The 20,649-nt window shown below is 40.9% G+C and overlaps 1 protein-coding gene across 15 annotated transcripts in view; it reads left to right on the top strand.

Annotated features, from left to right (window-relative positions):
• Nucleotides 1-20,649, top strand: part of DOCK7 (dedicator of cytokinesis 7) — a 96,137-nt gene that overhangs the window by 14,236 nt on the left and 61,252 nt on the right. For all 15 annotated transcript variants that reach the window (XM_035333524.1, XM_035333523.1, XM_035333521.1 and 12 more), the window contains exons 3-12: nt 7,196-7,371; nt 7,565-7,633; nt 10,213-10,342; nt 10,449-10,661; nt 11,069-11,154; nt 13,455-13,521; nt 14,749-14,898; nt 16,806-16,886; nt 18,499-18,664; nt 19,316-19,458. In XM_035333524.1, coding sequence (XP_035189415.1) covers nt 7,196-7,371; nt 7,565-7,633; nt 10,213-10,342; nt 10,449-10,661; nt 11,069-11,154; nt 13,455-13,521; nt 14,749-14,898; nt 16,806-16,886; nt 18,499-18,664; nt 19,316-19,458 — 1,281 coding nt within the window. The remainder of the gene's footprint in view (nt 1-7,195; nt 7,372-7,564; nt 7,634-10,212; nt 10,343-10,448; nt 10,662-11,068; nt 11,155-13,454; nt 13,522-14,748; nt 14,899-16,805; nt 16,887-18,498; nt 18,665-19,315; nt 19,459-20,649) is intronic.

The raw sequence follows: 20,649 nt of genomic DNA, 5'->3' as shown, positions 1-20,649 counted from the left end.
GAATATGGAATTAAGTGTATGGATTTTCTTGAACTGCAGCGGCTGATTCTAAGAAAATGGGATTCTTAGAATTTGGAACCAGGGATGACCATTTTTGGAGCAAGTGTTATGGTGACGTAAAATGTAGTTTACATGAGTAGAACATGGTTTTTAATTCCTTGAGCATTGTCAGTGGTTAATATTGCATTGCTCATGTTTCAAAACCTCTTAGATTAACTATGGCCCGTAGTTTGCAATTAAAACCAAAGCAGATGTCTCTGTTTAGCAAATATATTTAAACCCTTACCTCCTCTAACTTGCCTGCAATTTTTATTTTTTTTTAGCGGCACATTTCCCGTATTCCCAGATTTACACAGAGCCCTTTCTGCGGTCCATCAGATAGATTTCTTCCCTGCTCCCGCAGCTCTCTGAGATACCGGTCTGCCTTTCAAGGGGACTCTGCCTAACAGGAGCAGGCCATCTGCATTCCTGAATGCTCCGCAAGGGAAGTGCCTGTTTGCCCTGGAGACCCAGCGATAGCTCAGAGGAGGCTGGGGCTCAGCTTTGAAATGCTAATCTGTTTCTTCTGTCCTTCCAAGATTTTGCCCAGGGAGGCCGTGGGTGGGAAGTTGGTATTAATTTAGAATTTGAAGCTTTGGCGCAATCTGTTGCAGTTTTAGCACATTATAAATTGTTTAATATTTAAGGTGGTATTGAAGTTAAGGCGGAACTTTGTCCTACTTTCAAAATTACCAAGAAAAATCACCCTGATTTTGAAAAAGTGCCAAGTAAATCTAGTAGTCAGGATCCTCCTTGTGATGAGCTCTGCGAGGTTAATTTTTCAAGGTCCCTTATCGTGTCTGCACAGGGAATTTTACTCCCAGGAGACAGGAGATACAACCCTGCAGTCTTTGCCAATATCATTTTTACAAGGCCCCAAGTTGTACTGTGGTCCTCAAAGATAAATGCAGACTGGGTCTGTGCCCCTGGAAAGTAGGGAAAAAAAAGAAAAAAAAAAAAGATCTTGGACTCTGGGACATGGGGAACCTGGGGTCACATCCCTGTTTTGCTGGATGTGTCCTGCCAAGCCATCGTGTCATAACTGATTAAAATGCTGCTGTGACCCATCACGAGAATGAACATCTTGAGAGGGCAGGGGAGGGGAGGGAGGAGGAAATGAGAAGGAAATGGTGATTTTTGTGGCTGTGCTGACATATGCTAGCAGGAGGCCTGCAAAATCGTAGCTGGGACCTGAGTGTGTTGCTGAGAGCACATATCCCACAAGACTACATGTGGTGCTCTGTACGATACGTGTGAGTTAGGCAACAAACTGTTGGAATGGGATCTAGAAATCTCCCCTCTGCCCAGCCCTTTGTGTAGGGAGAAGTTAGGTTCAAGTCCCTTAGACAAAAATCCAAATGCCTGTGGGCATCAGGCCACACAGCATGATCTACACAGGCTGTTTTCAGTGCTACAGTCTGTGTCTGTGAGATGGAGATGGTAATTGTCCCTTCTTCTGCCCTTGCTGCCTCTGTGATCACTAACCAGGCTTCTGTGCAGCGCTCAGGACAACAGACCTTAATTTTTTAGGTACTAGCCTAGATGTAATTGCTTCATTAAGGAAGCAAACTAGAGGGAAAGGTTGTTCAGGCAAGGGCCCGTAATGATGGCTAATGAAATGGTATGCTAATTAAATACTTCTCCTTTGGTCATTCCTTGAGCGTGATGGAAAAGTGCCTCGATGGAAAGTGTCCCCGCTGCCTGGTCAGTGCTTGCCTTGTCCTGCACGCTGCTGCCTGCTGCTGTCCCCATCCCTGCCAGCCGTACCAGGCCAGCACCGCAGCGTGGCTCTGACCTTTGCTTCCTATTTTTTGCCTCCTTGATGGGGCAGAAAAAGCCACGAGCCTGGTGCCCCAGGTGCAGAGCTCCTCCTGTGTTAGCCCTCTGTCCCTGCAGCTCCTGGGTGAGACACGTGGCTGAAGTAAGTGGGAGTTCGTGTCACCCTCCTCAGGGTTTTGCTGTGTCCTCCAGCAGAGGTTCATGCCCCTGTCACCAGTTTTGTGCAGATGCTGCCTCTGTAACTGATGATGATGATACGGGTGCTCAGAAGAAGAAATAAATAGGAGGGAGACACGTTTTGGCTAGTGGCGCACTAAAACTACAGCAAAATACTGTGTTTACTGTCTAGAGAAGGACAAAGTCGATAGGAAACGAAATTTTATTTTCAAGCTGTTAAGGGGATATAACAGTGAAGAATAACATAGCCTTAAAGATGAAAGCTTGACTGTCCCTGTTTCAGGAGAGTTATAAACCTTTGAAGTAGGGTTTTGTAGTGCAACTACTGAGAGCCAGAGCTGCAGCAGCACAGATGCACGTATGGAATACGTGCATTAAATAGTTTATATAAGCCAAATCAATGGGGCTGGGGTCTTAGTTAAGCCGACAGTGTGCGTGCCCATGGTCAGATTAAGGATATTTGCAGAACCATGGCTTGCAAGTGATGTTTGATTTGGGGTCATTGGGATGTGTAAGTGTGAAAAAGGGATTGCTTGACTTCTGCTGCACTAGCAGCTTACCGCTATGTCTTGTTGGGTGTTATTCTGGCGAGGGAGCAGGCTTTGCCCCTTGTAGTCACACCAAGTGTCCCTTTTCCCTCTGTGTAGTCCTATTGATTTCTGTAGCCCCAGAAGAGCTCTTGCTGTGAGTGAAGTGGCAGTGCCTGGCCCTAGGGATCAAGACTGAGTGAAAACTGTGTTAAGGAATTATCTGAAAGTCTATCCAAAAATTGATCTTTAATTACAGGCTGTGCAAAATCAAGGAGTACTTTTTAAAAGAGCAATAATCACGATGCTGAGAGCAGGCTTCCCTTTGCGTATTTTTAGCATGTATTTGCTGTTAATTTAAATGATTCTGTTGTCCTAGCTGAGAAGATGGTCAGAGCTCCTGCACAGCTTTAGTTTCTGGAGGGACTTCCTAAACCCTTCTTGGTGGGAGCAGATACCCTGTGAGCGATTTCCTAACAGCAGTGCTCCATTATGCATTCCCCTGCAAGGTGTCATTAGCAGGTTGGTAGGTGGCCTGCCCGCTGGCAAGTACTTGATTGAAGTTGTCCCTGCGTTATCTGGAGTCTGATGAAGAAAAACCATCTGCATATGGAGGAGGCACCTCTGATGCTTTCTAGGAGCTGCCAGGGCGAGCTGAGAAGGCATTTCCTTGCTGCATCTAGCAAGCTGGAGCTCTATCTCTGGCCTGTCAACAAACAGCGGTCTGGAATCACAGAACGGTTTGGGTTGGAAGGGATCTTAAAAACCATCTAGTTCCAGTCCCCTGCCATGGGCAGGGGGGTGTTGGAAGAGGACATCTTTGTAGCTCCTCACATGTTCCCTACATTTCTGCAGCAGCAGTTTTCAAAACCTTCTCATATGCAGCTGAAAGTGGGACTTGATATTTTTGTGATAGTCTGGAGATCAGCCAGAATGATGCAGAAGGGTAAGGATGAAACTCCCATACACTAAGAAAGTACATCACAGTCATCGTAGGCCATGGGAGTCAGCTGTTGAGGTAGACTAGGTCTGGAGACTCAGTGATGAGATAAAACAGGTTCTGCTCCTTGGTAAGCGATGAAGCTGGGAGGGTTATGTTGGATAACCTGGTCTTTATCTGAACTCGTCTGACTCCTTCAGTGTGAGCACTGGACCTGATGGATTTGTTTAAGAATTTCAGATGGCTGATGCTTTGGCCAGGTTGCAGGTAACACAAAAATAGCCCCGTGTATACTGTTCTTGTTCTTGGTCTCATCCGCAGCTTCAGAGGGATGCAGGAGTGTAGAGCAGGATGGGTGGGACAAGTTAAGCTGTTAGCAGCGAGCGGCCGTCGAGGAGCTGTGGTGGTTCAGCTCAAACACAGGGATGCCATTTGGGTTCACTTTCCATTTGGTGTGCTAGTTCATCCTTTTTTCCTCCTCCTCTTTCATCACTTCTTCCCCCACAAATATCTAAAGCTTAAAATAATGTGCTTGCCTTTTATCTGCCAATAGTCTGACACGAAGTAGTTCCTCTTCATAGCCATGAATTTATGTTTGGCCTGTTTACTCAGGTGCTAGACAGTATTTCTGGCTGCACAGATGGTGAGTCTAATACAGGCTTCTGGGTTTGACTTTTATGTTTGTTTACATCTTCATGGTACAATAGTTATCTGAAGAGACAAACTGGAAAATTGTGAAGTGTAACCTTGGGCCTAAAACTGAGGTGTACGAAGGGCTTGGAAATCCCTGGAGCCTGGCACTGCGTCGCCCCACTAGCACTGCTGCCATTTCGCTAGAGAGCCAGCTGGTTCTCCTTCTGTCAAATGCATCACGATGCTGCTGTTGGACAAGTGAAATTTGAGTTGTAAAATGCCAGGAATCGGGAAACATGGTGCAGCTGTGGCAGTCCCTGCCCTGTGTCCACTCAGTCCTGCGTGGCCTTTACGTTATTACAGAGAGGATTTTTTCTTTGTCTTCTGTATTTTTCTGCAGTTTATCAGGGTATGAGGAAATGTGAAAGACCAGAGAGAATGAGGAAAAGGTTCCTCTTTATTAGCCTGGGAAAACATGTAGATAAATTAATATGTGCTGATCTAAACGTTTGCACAGTCAGTTCCACTCTGCTGAGCCAGCCCAGGAAAATGGTGGGTGGGCTCTAAAGCTGAAAGTGTGGAAGGGGGGTAAGCAGGAAGAGCAAAAGTAAGTCTTAAAATGTTAAGGCTTACAAATAGGGTGAGCCAAGCAGCTTTAAGTTGCCCTGAGGGGCTCCCCCAGCCTGCCGTGGCTCTGGCTGGCAGCGGGAGGGCCTGAGCGAGGGTCTTTCCACACCTCTGCCACCCCAAAGCTCTGTGGCCTTTGCCCAGCGATTTTGTTATTTTTGTCTTCATTTACAAGAAGTCTCCCTTTCTAAATTCTTACTCGTCTTCAGAGATTCAGTGGACTTTGTGGACTTTTCAGCTACTTTGTGTGCACACAAAGGATTGCACACAAAGTAGCAGTAGTATCACAGAATCACAGAATAGTCTAGGTTGGAAGAGACCTCCAAGATCACAGAGTCCAACCTCCTACCTAACACTAACAAATCTTCCACTAAACCATATCCCTAAGCTCTACATCTAAACGTCTTTTAAAGACCTCTAGGGATGGTGACTCAACCACTTCCCTGGGCAGCCTATTCCAGTGACTAACAACCCGTTCAGTAAAGAAGTTCTTCCTAATATCCAGCCTAAACCTCCCCTGTATGTTGCAGCCCTTCAGAAAAAAACATGCATTTCTAGCAGTTCCTCAACAATGAACTGCCACACTTCACCACTGTAAGTTTTGTCGCTTATCTGTGCCGTGTGGAGCTGGTCTAGCTACGTATAAAAAGAAACAAATAGTGTGAGGTGATGACATGTTGACTGCAAAGTGGGAAAGAGCAAAGACAAATTCTGCTTGTTGTGAGTTTTGCAGTTATAAAAACAGTTAAAAGTATGTGGTTTCTCCTTTGAAAAGTTCTGCAATTATGTATTTCCACTTTGTTTCCAAAGTCAAAGATTAGAAGGTGAAAAAAGGTTGTGGGGTCAGAGTTAGATGCATGATGATTACATTGCATCTCTTTACACAGAAATTAATTGTGCCTTTTACCTAAATTGCAGAAATTAATACTGGGTTTCTAGACATGTTTTATTCTACTTTTCTGTGTGGACCAGATTCTTATCAGGCATGAAGTCATCTGGCCTGACTCACCTGACTTTACTGGAGTCATGCCACCTTCCTGCTGAAGGTTTGGCCTTCTGTATTGTAAGAAAATTACAGTATTCGTTGAGGTTGGCTGTGGCAGGAGAGATTCTTTCAGTACCCACTCTGCTAGCCAAGTCTTTTTCCCTGAATAAAAAGTTCATTTATTTTATAACTTTTGGGCAATAGAAGTTTAAAAAGTAGACTTTTTAGGTTGGAATAACAATTTTTTTTTGAGAAGCATATTTAAAACGTAAGTACTAAGTGTTCTTATTAAAGTCATCTCCAATAGAAGACAAGCCAAGGGATAGTTCCCTATTCCACAGAAATCTGGATGACAGGAAAGAGGAAGTAGTAGAGACAAATTGCCGAATTTTGATGTGTTTTTGTGACTCATATGAAGCCACTCAGTCTTGCTGGAATGTGCCAGGGAATTCTAGGAAAGCTGTCAGTTGCTGTAGAAACAGGTTCCTCAGAACTTGCTTTTAGTGTTTCATTTTCTTAATGTCTATGTTTATGTGCAGCCTCATAGTATAATGTGCTCATATCAGCATATATATGTATCTATATAGTATACATATGTAAAATTACAGTTATGTAATGTATATATATTCAGTTTATGCAGATTTATTTTTTTTTAAGTATATAAAAAACTCACTTTTTTCAGTATGGTGAGATCAGTACATCCAGCGAAACCTACTGCTGCCCTGCACGTGTGGTTGCTCAATCATTCCTCGTGCTTTGTGTGCCAGCTTTGTGCCCAGGAGAGGCTTTTTAAGCATCTGTTTTACTTAGAGCAATGTCCCTTCTTGGTCTGGGCTCAGTCATATTGGCACAAAAGGTCCTAATGTCAAGGAGAAGAGGCAGCTAAACTTGCACCATTGGTGGACAAACACTGTGTTTTGTGATCTCCAGAGAAGTCACTTAATTCAAAATAATGTTAATCTTCAGAATTCAGTGACTTCATGAGCTCCTAGTAAATCAGCCCATGCTTTGAATTCCTGTCTGTGGGCTGTGCCTGAGGGTGAAAGGGATTTTTTGCGTCTTGAATTAGGTTCCTTTTGGATCAGAGCAGCAACATGGTAAGAAAAAATCCAAAATCACCCACACAGGGGGAATGAAGTGTAATATTTGCTTTTGAAGCAAACTGATGAATTTCTTGAAAATAGAGGGAAATCTGTTGGGGTGTGTTTTTGTTGTTGTTTTGTTTTTGAGATTTTGATGGTATGCATAATAGGAATATCTAGAGAAATAGCAGATAAAAGATAAGACATGAAAAATAGCTTCATGATATGTATTTACTAAGGCTGCTACCACTAGGTTAACATAGGTAGTCACTAGGGTTAATTATAGTCTGATTACGTTTCCACAACAAGGCAGAAGAGCTGGTTTAGAAAACAAAGCAGCATGCATGCCTGTATTTTTTTTCTTTGTCATTGTTTTAAGATCCTTCCATTGCTCGTCTTTTCCCAGGTGCCACTTACAGAGGCCGTGGAGCCAGTTGACTTGGAGGAATACCTTAGTGCACACCCGATGCCAGTCGAGTCTGGCCCCTTGCGAGACTTGTTTGAGTTTCCTTCTGATGACATTGAGGTTGTGTACACCCCCCGAGAATGTCGAACGCTCGTGTCGGCTGTTCCCGAAGAGAGGTAGGAGGTGACAGGGTTAAAGCTCACACAAGGGAATTAATTATTCCGCACTGGAATATCTGCAAGGCTGAAGCCTGGACTTCTTGTCCATAAATGCCTGAAACAGTACATACAAACCTAGGGGAAAGCCAGCATGGTCAAAAGGCATATCGTTTCAGTGATTTTAAAATGTTTCTTTTTATTCTTTTAACAGTGAGATGGACCCTCATGTGAGGGACTGTGTAAGAAGTTACACGGAAGACTGGGCAATTGTGAATAGAAAGTAAGTACCCTGTGACATTTGTCAGCTTGATTTCATATTTCAGATTTTTTCAGGGTGGCTAACTGGTATGAGGAGGCTCAAAAATAGTTGACCTGGCTACTGATTTCATGTACATTGGCTTTCAGTTGCCCAGCTCAACTGAACTGATGCTTTGGCTTTTGAAAATGGGATCTCATATACATCAAAACCCCTTAGGACAGTTTTGAAAATCTAGGCCATTTTCATCAACTGCAGCTCCTTTAGAATATAGAGAAACTAAGGAATGTAAAATTACTTTAGGGAAGTAAAATTGCTGTCATCACTTACTTCATGCTTGCTTTCTTATGTTTTTAGCTCCTTCAATTTTGTAAAGATGTAAGGTTCACGTGCAGGCACAAGCACCTGAAGGCACAGTGTTCTGCCATGCTTATTTGTTCACAAAGAGACTTTGAGAAAATACGTGGTTTAAAAAACTGATTGTTAATATTTAAATTATCACAATGTTTACCTGATGAGTTAACAGTTCAGGCAGCATGCATACATTGACTAATTTATGCAAATTAGCTGAAAAGTTTCTGAGTAGTTTTACTTTGAACATACACTCTCTCGGATGATTGAAGGTCTGATGACTTCAAGAGCTGTTGTCAAGGAGTAAGTGATCCATGTGATGTGCATCACCTAAAAATGACTTGACTACGGCTACAGCTCTGCCCTTGTGGCAGTTGCTACAATTCACTGGTTTAATGTTGTCCAGAGCACCACTCCAGGGGATGCTGAAGATATGCTCTGCGGTGCTAAGATGACCTAATAAAAATGTGGTTTGTAATCTCATACACAAAAAAAAAAAAAAGGAAAAAAAAAAAGAAACCTGACAGAGAGAGATGTTTTATTAACTCCCAGCCATTGTGAGCAGAGTCTGGACTGTGCAGTAGGCTTGGACACTGGGACCCACTCAGCAAGCACACATCTCAGTTTCTCAGTGATTTTCACTAGTATCTGTAGTGCCTGGCTGTGATTCCTGTGCTGAGGAGCTTTAGTTGGAAACGGTAAAGCTTTCTGTCCTGTGCAGGTCAGCTGCAGGTTGTGGTCTGTGTCCACAGACACAGGAAGGAATACAGCGAGAGACATCAGTGTTGCCTGAGTGGGCTGAGGGTGTGCTGAGCGATTGCTGCAGTCAGACTCTTGCCCCTTCAGAAGAGGAGAGGCGCTTCCATAAACATTCACAGCAGTTTTTACTGTGATAACATTTTGTCAGTGCACTGGGTAGAAATGAAGGGGTTGCTGCTGGAACAGAGGAGAAGCCCAAAAGCCTTTCTGGAAAGAACTGAATTGTTTTTCACATAAAGTCTAGCTGTCTAGGAAGCCAGGGATCTGTTGCTTGATAGTGGTAACAGGTATCCTTAATCTATCCTATTGGATGCTTACAAGTGCTTTGGCTAGCTCTGGGGGCAAAAAATTCCTTATTTCAATCTTTGTCTACAGTTCTTTGTAACCAAAATATTTGGGGGGGCAGAGGAATCCAAACGTTAAGTGAATAGTTTAATGGTATTGGAAAAGGTAAATAAATTTTCTTTGTTGGCCTGAAAAAATACACAGTATTATTTCAACCTTAGGGCATCAGTTGCTGTATGCTAGACTGATGACAGCAATGACCATAAGCATCTCAGAAGCCATTTCTGGCTTAGAACGCATTTAAGTTTTTGAAATGCAGATGTTTGGGTAGGGATCGTACAGATTGCATTGTTCAGCTCTCAGGAAGTATAGCGTGGTGAGGAAAAGACTTCCCAACTTTTTCACCTCCCTTTCATTATTCACTGCTAGCACGTCCATGCGTTTGCCATGCCTGTTTATCCTTCTGTGTTAATTTTAGTAACGGGGCAGGATATGAACAATTAATTCTAGATGTGACCCCAGCACTACTTCAGGAACTGACTTAAGAGTTTGTATTGTAAGGAGGCTGTGGCCATATGTGTGGGTAAATATAGAGAGAGTGCCATTTGGTATCCAAAAATTTGTTAGTCAAAGAGGTCTGATCTTGTCAGCAACAGCAGACAGACTGTTTACTAGCAACTGCTCTTAAGCTCTGGATTGTTCTGAAGGACCCAATTCTGTTTTTAAAGAAGCTTTGGGAAGATGCTCATTTCAGTTGGTGTCAGAAACTCAAATGTTTTCCAGCGTGCTCAGGACCTCGTGCTTCATGCAGCCCTACCTGAAGCTGATGTGTTGGTTTTCAGGGTATTAATATTCTCTGCTGCCAGCCAATTCCTGCTTCAGCAGAACTGCTGGCCTTCCATCCCCGCGTTATTGTTGGTTTAAGCTTGGCATTACAATTGCACGTTTTATGATGCCCATAATTGGGCATTGATAATACTTCCTTGGACATCACCCAGCATGGCTTCATAATTGAACAGAGTCACACTGTAGTACAGGAATACTGGCTGTTGGGTTGTTACCCAGCTACAGCGGACAGTGACTGGAAATGCTGTTTGCAGAGAGCAGTTTATGCTTTGAGATGCCCCATGCTGATAATCCTGGGTTTGTTCTGCAATTCTGCTTCTGGGTTTGGGATCAAAAAATGCTAACAAATACTTTGTTTTTAGGTATCACAAATTGGGAACTGGATTTAATCCCAACACTTTAGACAAACAGAAGGAGAGGCAAAAGGGGCTCCCCAAACAGGTCTTTGAGTCTGATGAAGCTCCAGATGGCAACAGTTACCAGGACGAACAAGTAATGTACCTTTGAAACCTTGCTACATAAAACCTGATTTATAGTTGCATTTTAAAAGTGCAGTCCCTTTCCCATTATAAGTTGCTTTTAATTTGTTGAATCCCAGGATGACCTTAAGCGCCGTTCAATGTCGATTGACGACACTCCCCGGGGCAGCTGGGCATGCAGTATTTTTGATCTGAAGAACTCCCTTCCAGACGCACTTCTCCCAAACCTACTGGACCGAACCCCAAACGAAGAGATTGACCACCACAATGAAGATCAGAGGAAGTCCAATAGGCATAAGGAGCTTTTTGCACTACACCCAGCGCCAGATGAGGTATTTTTATATGGACCTGGGTGAGATTAAAAAAGTGGAGGATATAGGGAATGTGAAATCTGTCGGTCCGCAATTGATTTAGAGGAGCTAAGATCACTTCTGTTTAATTTCCATGAGAACCTTTGCTATTTTGCTGGAGTCATGTGTTTTTCAGCATGCTGTCTTGCCATATGTACTACGTTCTGAAGATTTTACTTTGTGGTTATCCAGTCCCCTATAATGTAGAAACATTAGGGGAATTTTAACATATTTATAGCTGCTGGTGAATGCAATACACTGGTAAACCTTAGATTAGGTTGGTGCAAGGGTATTAAGAGAAAAAAATGATGCACGTACTTGCTTCATAACGGTATTAGTGGTTTTTACAAGTCTCGTGTCTAAATGGCTGTTCCTGTGACAAATTTCAGGAGGAGCCTATAGAACGACTTAGTGTCCCAGAAGTACCCAAAGAACACTTTGGCCAAAGACTCCTGGTGAAGTGTTTGTCCCTTAAGTAAGTATCACTCCAACAGGCAGCTGCATTACAGGAATGGAGAATTTAAATCCACTGTTGTATCCACATGCACCTGGAAATACTCTGCCGCCTTGTTTATTACCCTTGAAGCGATGTAACTTTGTTTAATTTGGTTACAGGCTTAAAGGTTAATTCTGCAAAGGGTAATTTACATGGCAGTGTGCATCAGACTTGGTTTATCTTCAAAACTTCCTTTGTATTGGTGTGACATAAAAGTATTTACCTTCCTTGGCTTTTTTTGTGTTCTTTTTCAGCGAGTCTGTAGCTATACCCATCCCATACCACTGTGCTTTTACAGGGCTCTGCAATTGACCAGCCATTGGTGTTCAGCTCTAACAAGGATATTTAAATGGGGCAAAAAAAACACAATATTCTTGAGCCTTAAAACATAAGACTAATCCTTTACAACCTAAGCAAACCAAAGATTTGCCAAAGTTTAGGCTCAACAACCTTGACTGTGTCCCTTTAAGAGTGAGGACTTTATATACTTAGCCAGCATTAACTGGAGGAATAGAGACCTGTTAAACAAGTTTAATGAAGTGAAGCTCCTGAATATAGGGTTACCTGCAGCTGGTTCATTGCCTATAACTCTTCTCTAATAACACAAGGTAAAATTTTACTGTTATTCCCTTGGAGAAATAAAGTACAAAACTGATTTTCCACACTGCTGTATTCATCTTCTGTGTCCTCAGTTAGGTCAACCCTTCTTATTAGAGAGCTCCAGTTAGACTACATTGCGGCTCATAACTGAGATATATGTGTGGGACATAGCTCCTACTCCAGGAGCTACTCCAGGACCTAATATAGCCGTAGAGATGAACTGATTTTGCAGCCTTTTATGAACTGGAACAACATAATATGCAGTAGCAGTGGAGCTTCATCTCCAAAGAATGGTGTCTTTAGCATAAATAAGTTAAATTCTGGAAATTAATAATTTCTGCTATTTGAGCACCTCTTGCTGACTGCAAATTTATAGCAAATCTGCCAAAGTACGTGCTTGTTTGTGTACCACAATAATCTCTGAAACTTCACCATTTTAATAGCTAGCATCCAAGATTGTGCTATCGTAATGGCACAAAAAGAAGTATGTAGTCTCTTCCCCAGGGAATTTTTCAGTCTAAGGAGAAATGTGGGTTAAACAGAAAGGCTACCTTTCTAATTAAGATGACCTATGCAGGGTCATTTTCAGGTTAATCTCACCTTTGTTGCAGAACTAGACAAATTACCTGTTTGATGGTGTGGTCCTGTATGTTGTTCTGCCTGGTGGCGGAGAGAGTTCCAGGCTGAAAATCTCAGACCCGAATGCAAGGTGCTGGGAGATGCCACCAGGGATCAGACATCAGTTCCATGGGGAAGCTGTGCAGGCAGGAGAATAGCATGTCAGTTCCTGCTCTTTTTTTTTTTTTTAATTAATATTATTATTAATTTCTTCAGCATCCCAGGTGAGTTTACAATGAGTTTAGTGCAATTTGGTACGTTAGTGACTTTTTTTTTTTGTAACTGGTTCAGTTAGCACAAATGCTTGAATGCCATCAGGCCAAAGGTACAGTGGCACTGACTAAAAGGTTTAGTTTTATAGTCTGTCTGGGATGGGTGCCATATCCATTGCACTAAGTGATGTTCTGGCTTACGTGAAAAATTTCCTTGAAAAAAGTTACTCTGAAAAACTGGCGTTTTCCTGAAAGCTTTTGAAGTACTGGTATGTTCTGACAAATAGTGAAAAGCAGAAAAATGACACAGTAACTGTCCTCAGCTCTCCAGAGGAAGGAGCTTTCTTGTTAGTAATGCCAAGATGAGCGGTTGACTATTTAGCCAAACCACCACGTGAGCCATAGCACGTTGTCACACAGGACAGCTTCTTGAGGTAATTGGAGGAGGCAAGCACTACAGCTATCCCAAGTAATATTTTCCCTTCATTAAGGAAACTCTTAGGTTGTTCTGTTCAGCTTTCAAGCAACACTACTAGAGGATAAAAGAATTTATAGATGTTGGGATTAGATTCCCAGGACATTAAATATACATGAAATTTTAGAAAGGTGTGTCCTGGTGGAAAGGAGTAGAGGCAATGCAGAGGAACCAGGACAAGTGAGGAGAAAAGTGGGGAGCGAGACCACCTTTCCAGCAGGAGGAAGCCTTTAGGTTGGTTCACCTGTTCCTGCCATTTCAGCTGACAGTGGTCAGCTCTCACCTTACTCAGGAAGGATTTGGGGAGCGGGTTGATTATTTTTTTTTCTAACAAAATGCAAGTTAAGTGATTTTATGTATTTCTTTCTATCAAGATTCGAGATAGAAATTGAGCCCATTTTTGCAAGTTTGGCTTTGTATGATGTTAAAGAAAAGAAAAAGGTAGGTTTTTTTTATTACCTTACATTTCAATGGAAGTATTACAAACCTATGTTAAAAAAAAGGAGGGGATTAATTCTGAAAACAAACTGTTAAGAAGACAGTGACATACTAGTGGTTGGAAGAATGATGAAGGAATTCCATGAACCTTCTTATGTGTTCTTCTTCTGCTTAGTAACATAGTCGAAATATAACCACTTTTCTAAAAATATTTAATATGTGAGTGTCTGACTATACATAGTTTCCAATCTTGGCTTTCAAAAGCGTTTTCCCCAGAGAGAACATAATCTAAATAATCTAAATAAAAGGTTTCAGTAAGTTTTTCTTCTGTTTAAGACTTTCTTCTCTTTGTGATTCAGTGTGGTTTGTGACCAAGTAACATTTTAATACATGCTAAAATCAAAACAAAGCTGAGCAGTCTCTTCAATATCTAAGTTACGAGAAATGCAAAATTCATTTATTCTCCTATTTATGTTCTGTACTTAATATCTGAAGTCTCTTAGTTTCCTAATTCAAGATATCCCTAACATTTTTCTCTCTACTATTGCTAATATGCATTTCGACATTTATCTCTTTAAGACTTGAATTTAATGCATTGAGTTTTAAGTTGTGTAGATGAGAGTATGCGGAATATTATGTGAACTTTGTTTAATATTTAAATCACATTTCATAAGCCAATTTTATCATCTTGTGAATACATTTTTTTCTCTCATGTAGTCAGTTCTTTAGTGACCTCTGGTGTTGATAACCAGCTCACGTTCATTTTGGCTTTGAAGCCTTCATACAGTAGAGGATTTTGTGTTTCAGCATGAAAAGCTCACTATTTCCTTCCAGATGTGTTTTTTTATTATTTTTTTCTTTTTTCTTTTCTTTTGTTTTCTTTTTTTTTTCTCTGTGAAGGATCTTAAAGATCACTGACTATTTCAATACTTTGATATTTTCAATTTAGATAGCAATTGTATTTTCTAGTCCCGTAACTACCTTACAGGAGGTAGACAAAACTTTATAAGCAGTGTCTATTATTTGCTCTGCTTCTTTTCTCTTTTTCTACTGTTCTGCTTTTATTTCATAATGACAAGGTCATTATTTTTCCTTTTTATGCCTGGATTTGAAAGGAAGCACTGTTGGTGGTTTTTTTTCTGCATATGTTTTGAAGTTGTCTGTTATGTTTGTGAGGGTTTCAAGGAAAATATATGACTAGTGCTTGAAGCTAACCAACCTCTTCCTTAGATTTCAGAAAATTTCTACTTTGATTTAAATTCTGAACAAATGAAGGGAATGCTTCGTCCACATGTCCCCCCTGCTGCTATATCCACACTGGCCAGATCTGCTATATTTTCTATCACTTACCCCTCTCAAGATGTCTTTCTGGTAATAAAGGTAAGAAATGCTAGAGAAATTTTAATTTCTGTTATCTCTTCTATTTAAAATAAAATAAAACCAAGTGTGGTTGGCTACCTGACTTATTTACTCTTGGAGAGCAGCATTCTATTTTCAAAAATATAAACATTGGGACCTCAAAATTTTGTTTTGTTTCAAATATTCTCATTTAGTACATTAAGTTATTTTGTAACAGGAGCAGTTCAGTGGAGGTATACGTTTTTATTATTGAAAACCTGAAAAGAGGCAGGAATGTTTGCTTGATATAGAGTGTTTTTCTGGGTTTTGACCTTGGCTTTGGTGAAACAATGTGCTGACTTCCTAAAATTAGGGATAAGTGAGTGGTTCAAAAATATATCTTGATCTGAATCTCATTTCAGAAATGATATATGCCCTTAAGGCAGATGTTCAAATGTCTTTATACATTTAAATTGCTAAGAGAGTGAGGTCCATAACTGAAATTAAATGCTATATTGGTCACTCCTGGAATAAAGTATACAAAGATAGGAGTTTTCTTTCATTTGATTGAAAGAGTGCACAAATGTTACTAGTTTACTTTGGCGTTTGAATATTTTTTTTTTTTTGGCAGTCTCTGCATAAAAATTATCCTATTGTAAAAAGGGGATTTCAATCCATACCGTCAGTTCACAGGCAGTGGTTGGTTACATTGCCTCCTAGTGAAGTTTTTTGAGAACGGTGTTGACTGTGTTTTGTGCAAGTTCTTCATGTACAGCATTTTAGATGAGGAGTAAGCTTTTGAAAATGAATTTGGGCTTTCTGGCATGACCGAATAGTCCCAGGTGAGAAAAAAGCTTTCAGTTTTGGGGCATAATCTGATCTCCATTTCTTGTGCAAGTCTCCATCCCTTCTAAAAATCATGTTCTGCCTGTGTACACGTATTCACTCCCCTGATTTGCACAAGATATGAGAAGATAACGCCCTGTTTCTGAGATGGGGATCTGGCCAAAGCAGCTTGTGACTGCACATCAGTGCTTGTCAGACCAGTGATCCAAGAGGAGCTGGTGCTGATTTACTTAGGTGCTTTTTGATTTGATGATGAAAAGGATAAAGTCAGGGATAAAGAAGACATGCATAGCATGCCTTTCCAGGTGAATTCTTGCATGGGACTTACTGTTGTTACTCACTATGCAACCACTTTTCAGACAGCTGCTATTGCTAGCATAAACTCATCAGGGAGTGCAAGATTTGACGGGAAGTAGTCTTGTTCTTTACAGTGTATATCTTATAGCTGTACTAATTGACAACTATGAATGACACTTTATAAGCATGGGAGAAGATTAAAGATTTTCTAGTCTAACAACAGCATGTGCGTGGTAGTAGGCATGCAATGGAGGGACAGGATGCTTCTAAAAGAAATGGTCTTTGTGTTTGTGATAAGGAAGAAGTATTTCAGAAACAAAAATCTGCTCTTTGACCTGTATGTATTTTAAAAATTCTTATCCATTATTTCGTTTGAAGACACGCTGTTTTAAAATAATGCTGGTTTAGCTGAACACAACTGAGACACCGTCCTGTGCTGCTGCAATAGCTCCTTAATAAGGAGACCAGAAATAAGAACAGTCTTTGGAAAGTGATGATGTTGAAGACAATGTAAGCTGTCGATAAAACCTTAAAAATGAGCTGAAAGTGGCTCTAGAACATAGGAAACCAAAGTGAATTGGTGTATGTTCCCTCTGAACCTATATTTTACATGTGATCCAATTATAGCTGGAGATCTGGGAACTTAATGGCTCTAACAAATTGAGTGTAGTGGTTGTTCCGGACTCACAAAGGGAAATCAAGTGTCAATTTTTTTTTGAAAGAATGTTTTTGCTTCCTAGTGTTTGTTTAATTTAACTATCCTTGCTGGATACATGTCCTTATAATGGTTCATTTTCCCTTCTCAGCTTGAAAAAGTATTACAGCAGGGAGATATTGGCGAATGTGCAGAGCCTTACATGATTTTTAAAGAATCTGATGCAGCAAAGGTAAGATTTTTTGAAGTTTAAATTTGGCTATGAGCATTTTAAAGCATTTTGTTATTAACAAATTAAGCAGTCAGGTTATTTTCTTTCACCTTGGACTCAACAGTCATTGATATTTTTCCTGTTGTTAAAAGGATCTGTTTTTAATTAAGAAGCTAGTTAAATTCTAAAGGCCAAAGAAGAGTCAAAGACCCTTGAATCTTGATGCCTTATGGGGGGAGAGTAGTTAAAGGTCATCAGTTTTTGTAGCTGACAGGGGAGACATGTGGTGAGCATCAAGCTCAGTCATCTGTAATTCCCTGTCCCAAAGGATCAGCTGTGCGCTTATGGCTGGGTCAAGTGGAGGCAGCCTTTGAGGTGAATTTGCAGTAAAATTTTAACTTGTCCATTGCATCTGCAGCTTCACTCCATCTTGGTACCTCTCCCTTGCTCTAGAAGGGTTATAAGCTGATGAAATATGTTAACAGGACATTCTCCATCAAGTCTGGTTTTCAATTGCAATGAGTTTCTGATTCTTTTTTTTTTTTTTCCACTGTTTTCTCCTGATTTTTCTTTTTGCTAATATTGTAAAGCAAGACCATACTCAACAGAAGGATAAAGCTGCTATTTTTACATGGAGTAAGGGTAGATGGAGAAATTATATTTTAGTGTTCTTTTCTTCATTAACAATGCTCCTTTAATTCTTGCCTTCAGCAATTCGCACATTGTCCTCTAGAGTGCACTGGATGGCATGAGCCTGCCCTGAGATGCTGACAAAGTTGTGTTTCCTAAAGTTCTAATGTATTTTGAGCTGAAGAAGCTAACATTTTTTGTCTATCTCTGTCTCTACATCACTGCACCAAGATGTGAAAAATGGCTATCTCCCACCTGAAGTGTTCAGATAACTGAAGTATAAACCCCCGTGTCTCCTGTGATTGACAAGTTGGAATGTGCTTATGTGAAATTTTGGAATTGGATTTGCAGGATGCTTGGGAATGTAGGTTAAAAGGTTGATTTTGCAAGGTCTCCTTTGCAGCAAGGTGCACAAGCATGTGCTGAACATGCAAGAAGAATGCAAGTAGCAGAGCTGTCTGTTATCCAACTCCCTGTCTATGGACTTTTAAAAGAACTGTATTTAACAGCCTTTCTGAAGCAAAAAATTGCTGTTTAAAATGTAGAATTATGGCAAAGTCCTTCCAAATCCTCTTTTTCTCAGTAACATGAGCATGATACTGCTTTTGAGAAATGTTTTCAGCTTCCCATGCAATTCCAGATGATCCAAGCACCTGATTAAGAGAGGCCATTTCAGACCTCACGGAGTAAAATTTAGTTTTTCTTCAAAGATCAGTGGGCCAAACGAGCACTGGGGTTCGACAGGCTGCTCAGGAAGCTTAAGAGCAGAAAGTCAGCTTCTCTGACCATCAGGCTGTCCTGTACCTGGTACTATTGTCCTGATGGCAGTGTTGTGAAGCAGAAGTCTGTTTGCATAATAGTGATCTTCCTCTAGAAAGCAAGGTTGAAGCACAAAATCATTTCAAGTTAGAACAGATGCCATTGCTACGTAGTGATTTTTCTAGATGAACCTTTGTTTCTATTCCACTCTTTTTAATGATCTGGGTTTAAACTTTCTTCACAGAATAAAGAAAAGTTGGAAAAACTGAAATGCCAGGCAGAACAGTTTTGCCAAAGACTAGGCAAATACCGAATGCCTTTTGCCTGGACAGCCATTCATTTAATGAACATTGTGAGTAGCGCTGGAAGTCTGGAAAGAGATTCCACAGAAGTAGAAGTTGGCACAGGAGGTACAGTATATGGCATCTGCATAAGGGCGTGCGGTCAAATCCAGAGTATACTGAAGTCTTGCTTCATGCACTGTGTCTGCTGTTGCTCCTTTTATCACTTCCCCTCCCCTGCTCTAGGCCTTCTGATAGTCTTGGGTCGTGGTTGAAATAAAACAGAAAAGTCCAGCATAACAAATGGATTTATCTTTCAAGGATTTTACAAGCAAACCATCTGTTATATTATTTAAAACCAGGCTTCTAACTGAGAGTGTTACAGGCTGATGAACATTTTCCAAAGGAGTGGATTAATCTTTGTGAACCACACGGCTCATCTGAAACTGCTCTTCAGCATCCCCAAAACTGCCAACTTCATCATCTTTCAGAGCAAGAGAAATACATAAATCTCCACATGATAAAGACTTTTATAATAGCAGTAAGGCACTGGGGTGAGGTTGCTGTGAGAGGAGCAGACGTAGTCAGCTGTGCTTCATAGCCTCCTGATGCCTCAGGAGTGTGATTGTCTTAGCATAACCACCTCTTCTATCACGCTTATTGCATAATTTCCAAAGGCAGCAGCTATCTTCTTGTGTAGAAAATCCGGCTTGGAACAGAGGTAGGCTCTTGGACAATTGTTTTTCTTTTTTAATTTCTCTCCCTTCTTGTTTTTTGAAGAACGCAAAGGATCGTGGTCGGAGAGACGGAATTCCAGTATTGTTGGGAGGCGTTCATTAGAGAGAACCACGAGTGGTGACGAGGCTTGCAATTTGACCAGTTTTAGACCAGCTACTCTCACAGTGACAAACTTCTTTAAGCAGGTATCGTATGAAACTACCTAATTAGGAAGTTGCTTCTTGGGCAGAGTTATTTGATCACGTGAAGTTAGTTTAGACCCGAAGGAGTATTTTGTGATGCTTTCAGTGCATGCAGTGTCTGTTCCCTCACCACAAGATAGCTCTGAACAACATGCAGTGGGTTTATTACACTGTATGCTTATCCTGCCACCAGCAGGTCTGCAGTTGGTTGGTGGATTCTTTCAAGGAGCTTACTGTGAATAATTGCATTACAGAACTTGAAACTATTAGCTGTTTTTGACTTCAGTGATAAGGCATCATTATGGTTTACAGACTTAACCATTCTAGCTCATAGAAATGGGTCTCCCCAGAATAATGTTGGTTTATTTTACTCCAGATTTTTCTAACATGCACTGGAAAAACCACTGTTTGGCTTTTTGGTAAGCATATTTAGCAAAATGTTCATAGAAGCAGGTGCACGAAAGCCAAGGATAACTTTTTTTGGGGTTAGTATGTGACAAAAAGTATTCCAGATGTCCTAGTCTAGGAGTTGCGTAGCCTCTGTCATGATGTTCACTGGACTCCTTTGGTTTCATTGGGTGATAGAGAATCCTCTTGAACCATCAGGAGGCTCAGAAACATTTTCATCAGCTTGATTTGTGGTTGGCATCAGTTCCCTGAACACATCCAGTGATGCCCAAGAAAACAAAGCATTTCTCATGCCTTTTTTGCTGAGTGGCAGCTCTCCTGAGCCAGAGCTTGGGATTTCCCAGAGAATCAGCGGAAAACATGATTAAACAGAATAAAATTTGTAGTTAAGCTTAGAAAATGGTTTCAGTTCATTAATTTTTTCTAAGGTTTGCTTAATGCCACATCTGGTTAAGGAAAATTATTATTTGAATGTCACCTTTGTGTATAAAATGGATTTAATAGTGTACAACCAGATATTTTTTGGACCGATTCCTTGACCACTGGGAATACAAAAATGTGTATTCTATATATTGCAAGTTGACTGAGCTCTCTTTTTTCTGATTGTTTTGGTTGCCTGCCAATTTCACTGTGGGTAGCCATCCAAAGTCTGCTCTTAAATTCAGTGGTGTAAAGAAGGAGAAATGTCATCCAGGGCACGAAGTTATACTGGTGGAAACCATGTAACTGGAAGGTGACTCTTGTCTGTTCTGCTCAGTGCTTTCAAGAAACTCAGTATGACTGAAA

This window comes from Oxyura jamaicensis, chromosome 8 (assembly GCF_011077185.1).
Source record: "Oxyura jamaicensis isolate SHBP4307 breed ruddy duck chromosome 8, BPBGC_Ojam_1.0, whole genome shotgun sequence".
Taxonomy (NCBI): Eukaryota; Metazoa; Chordata; class Aves; order Anseriformes; family Anatidae; genus Oxyura; species Oxyura jamaicensis.
The sequence above is the reverse complement of the archived record's forward strand: the minus strand, read 5'-3'. Positions and strand labels throughout refer to the sequence as shown.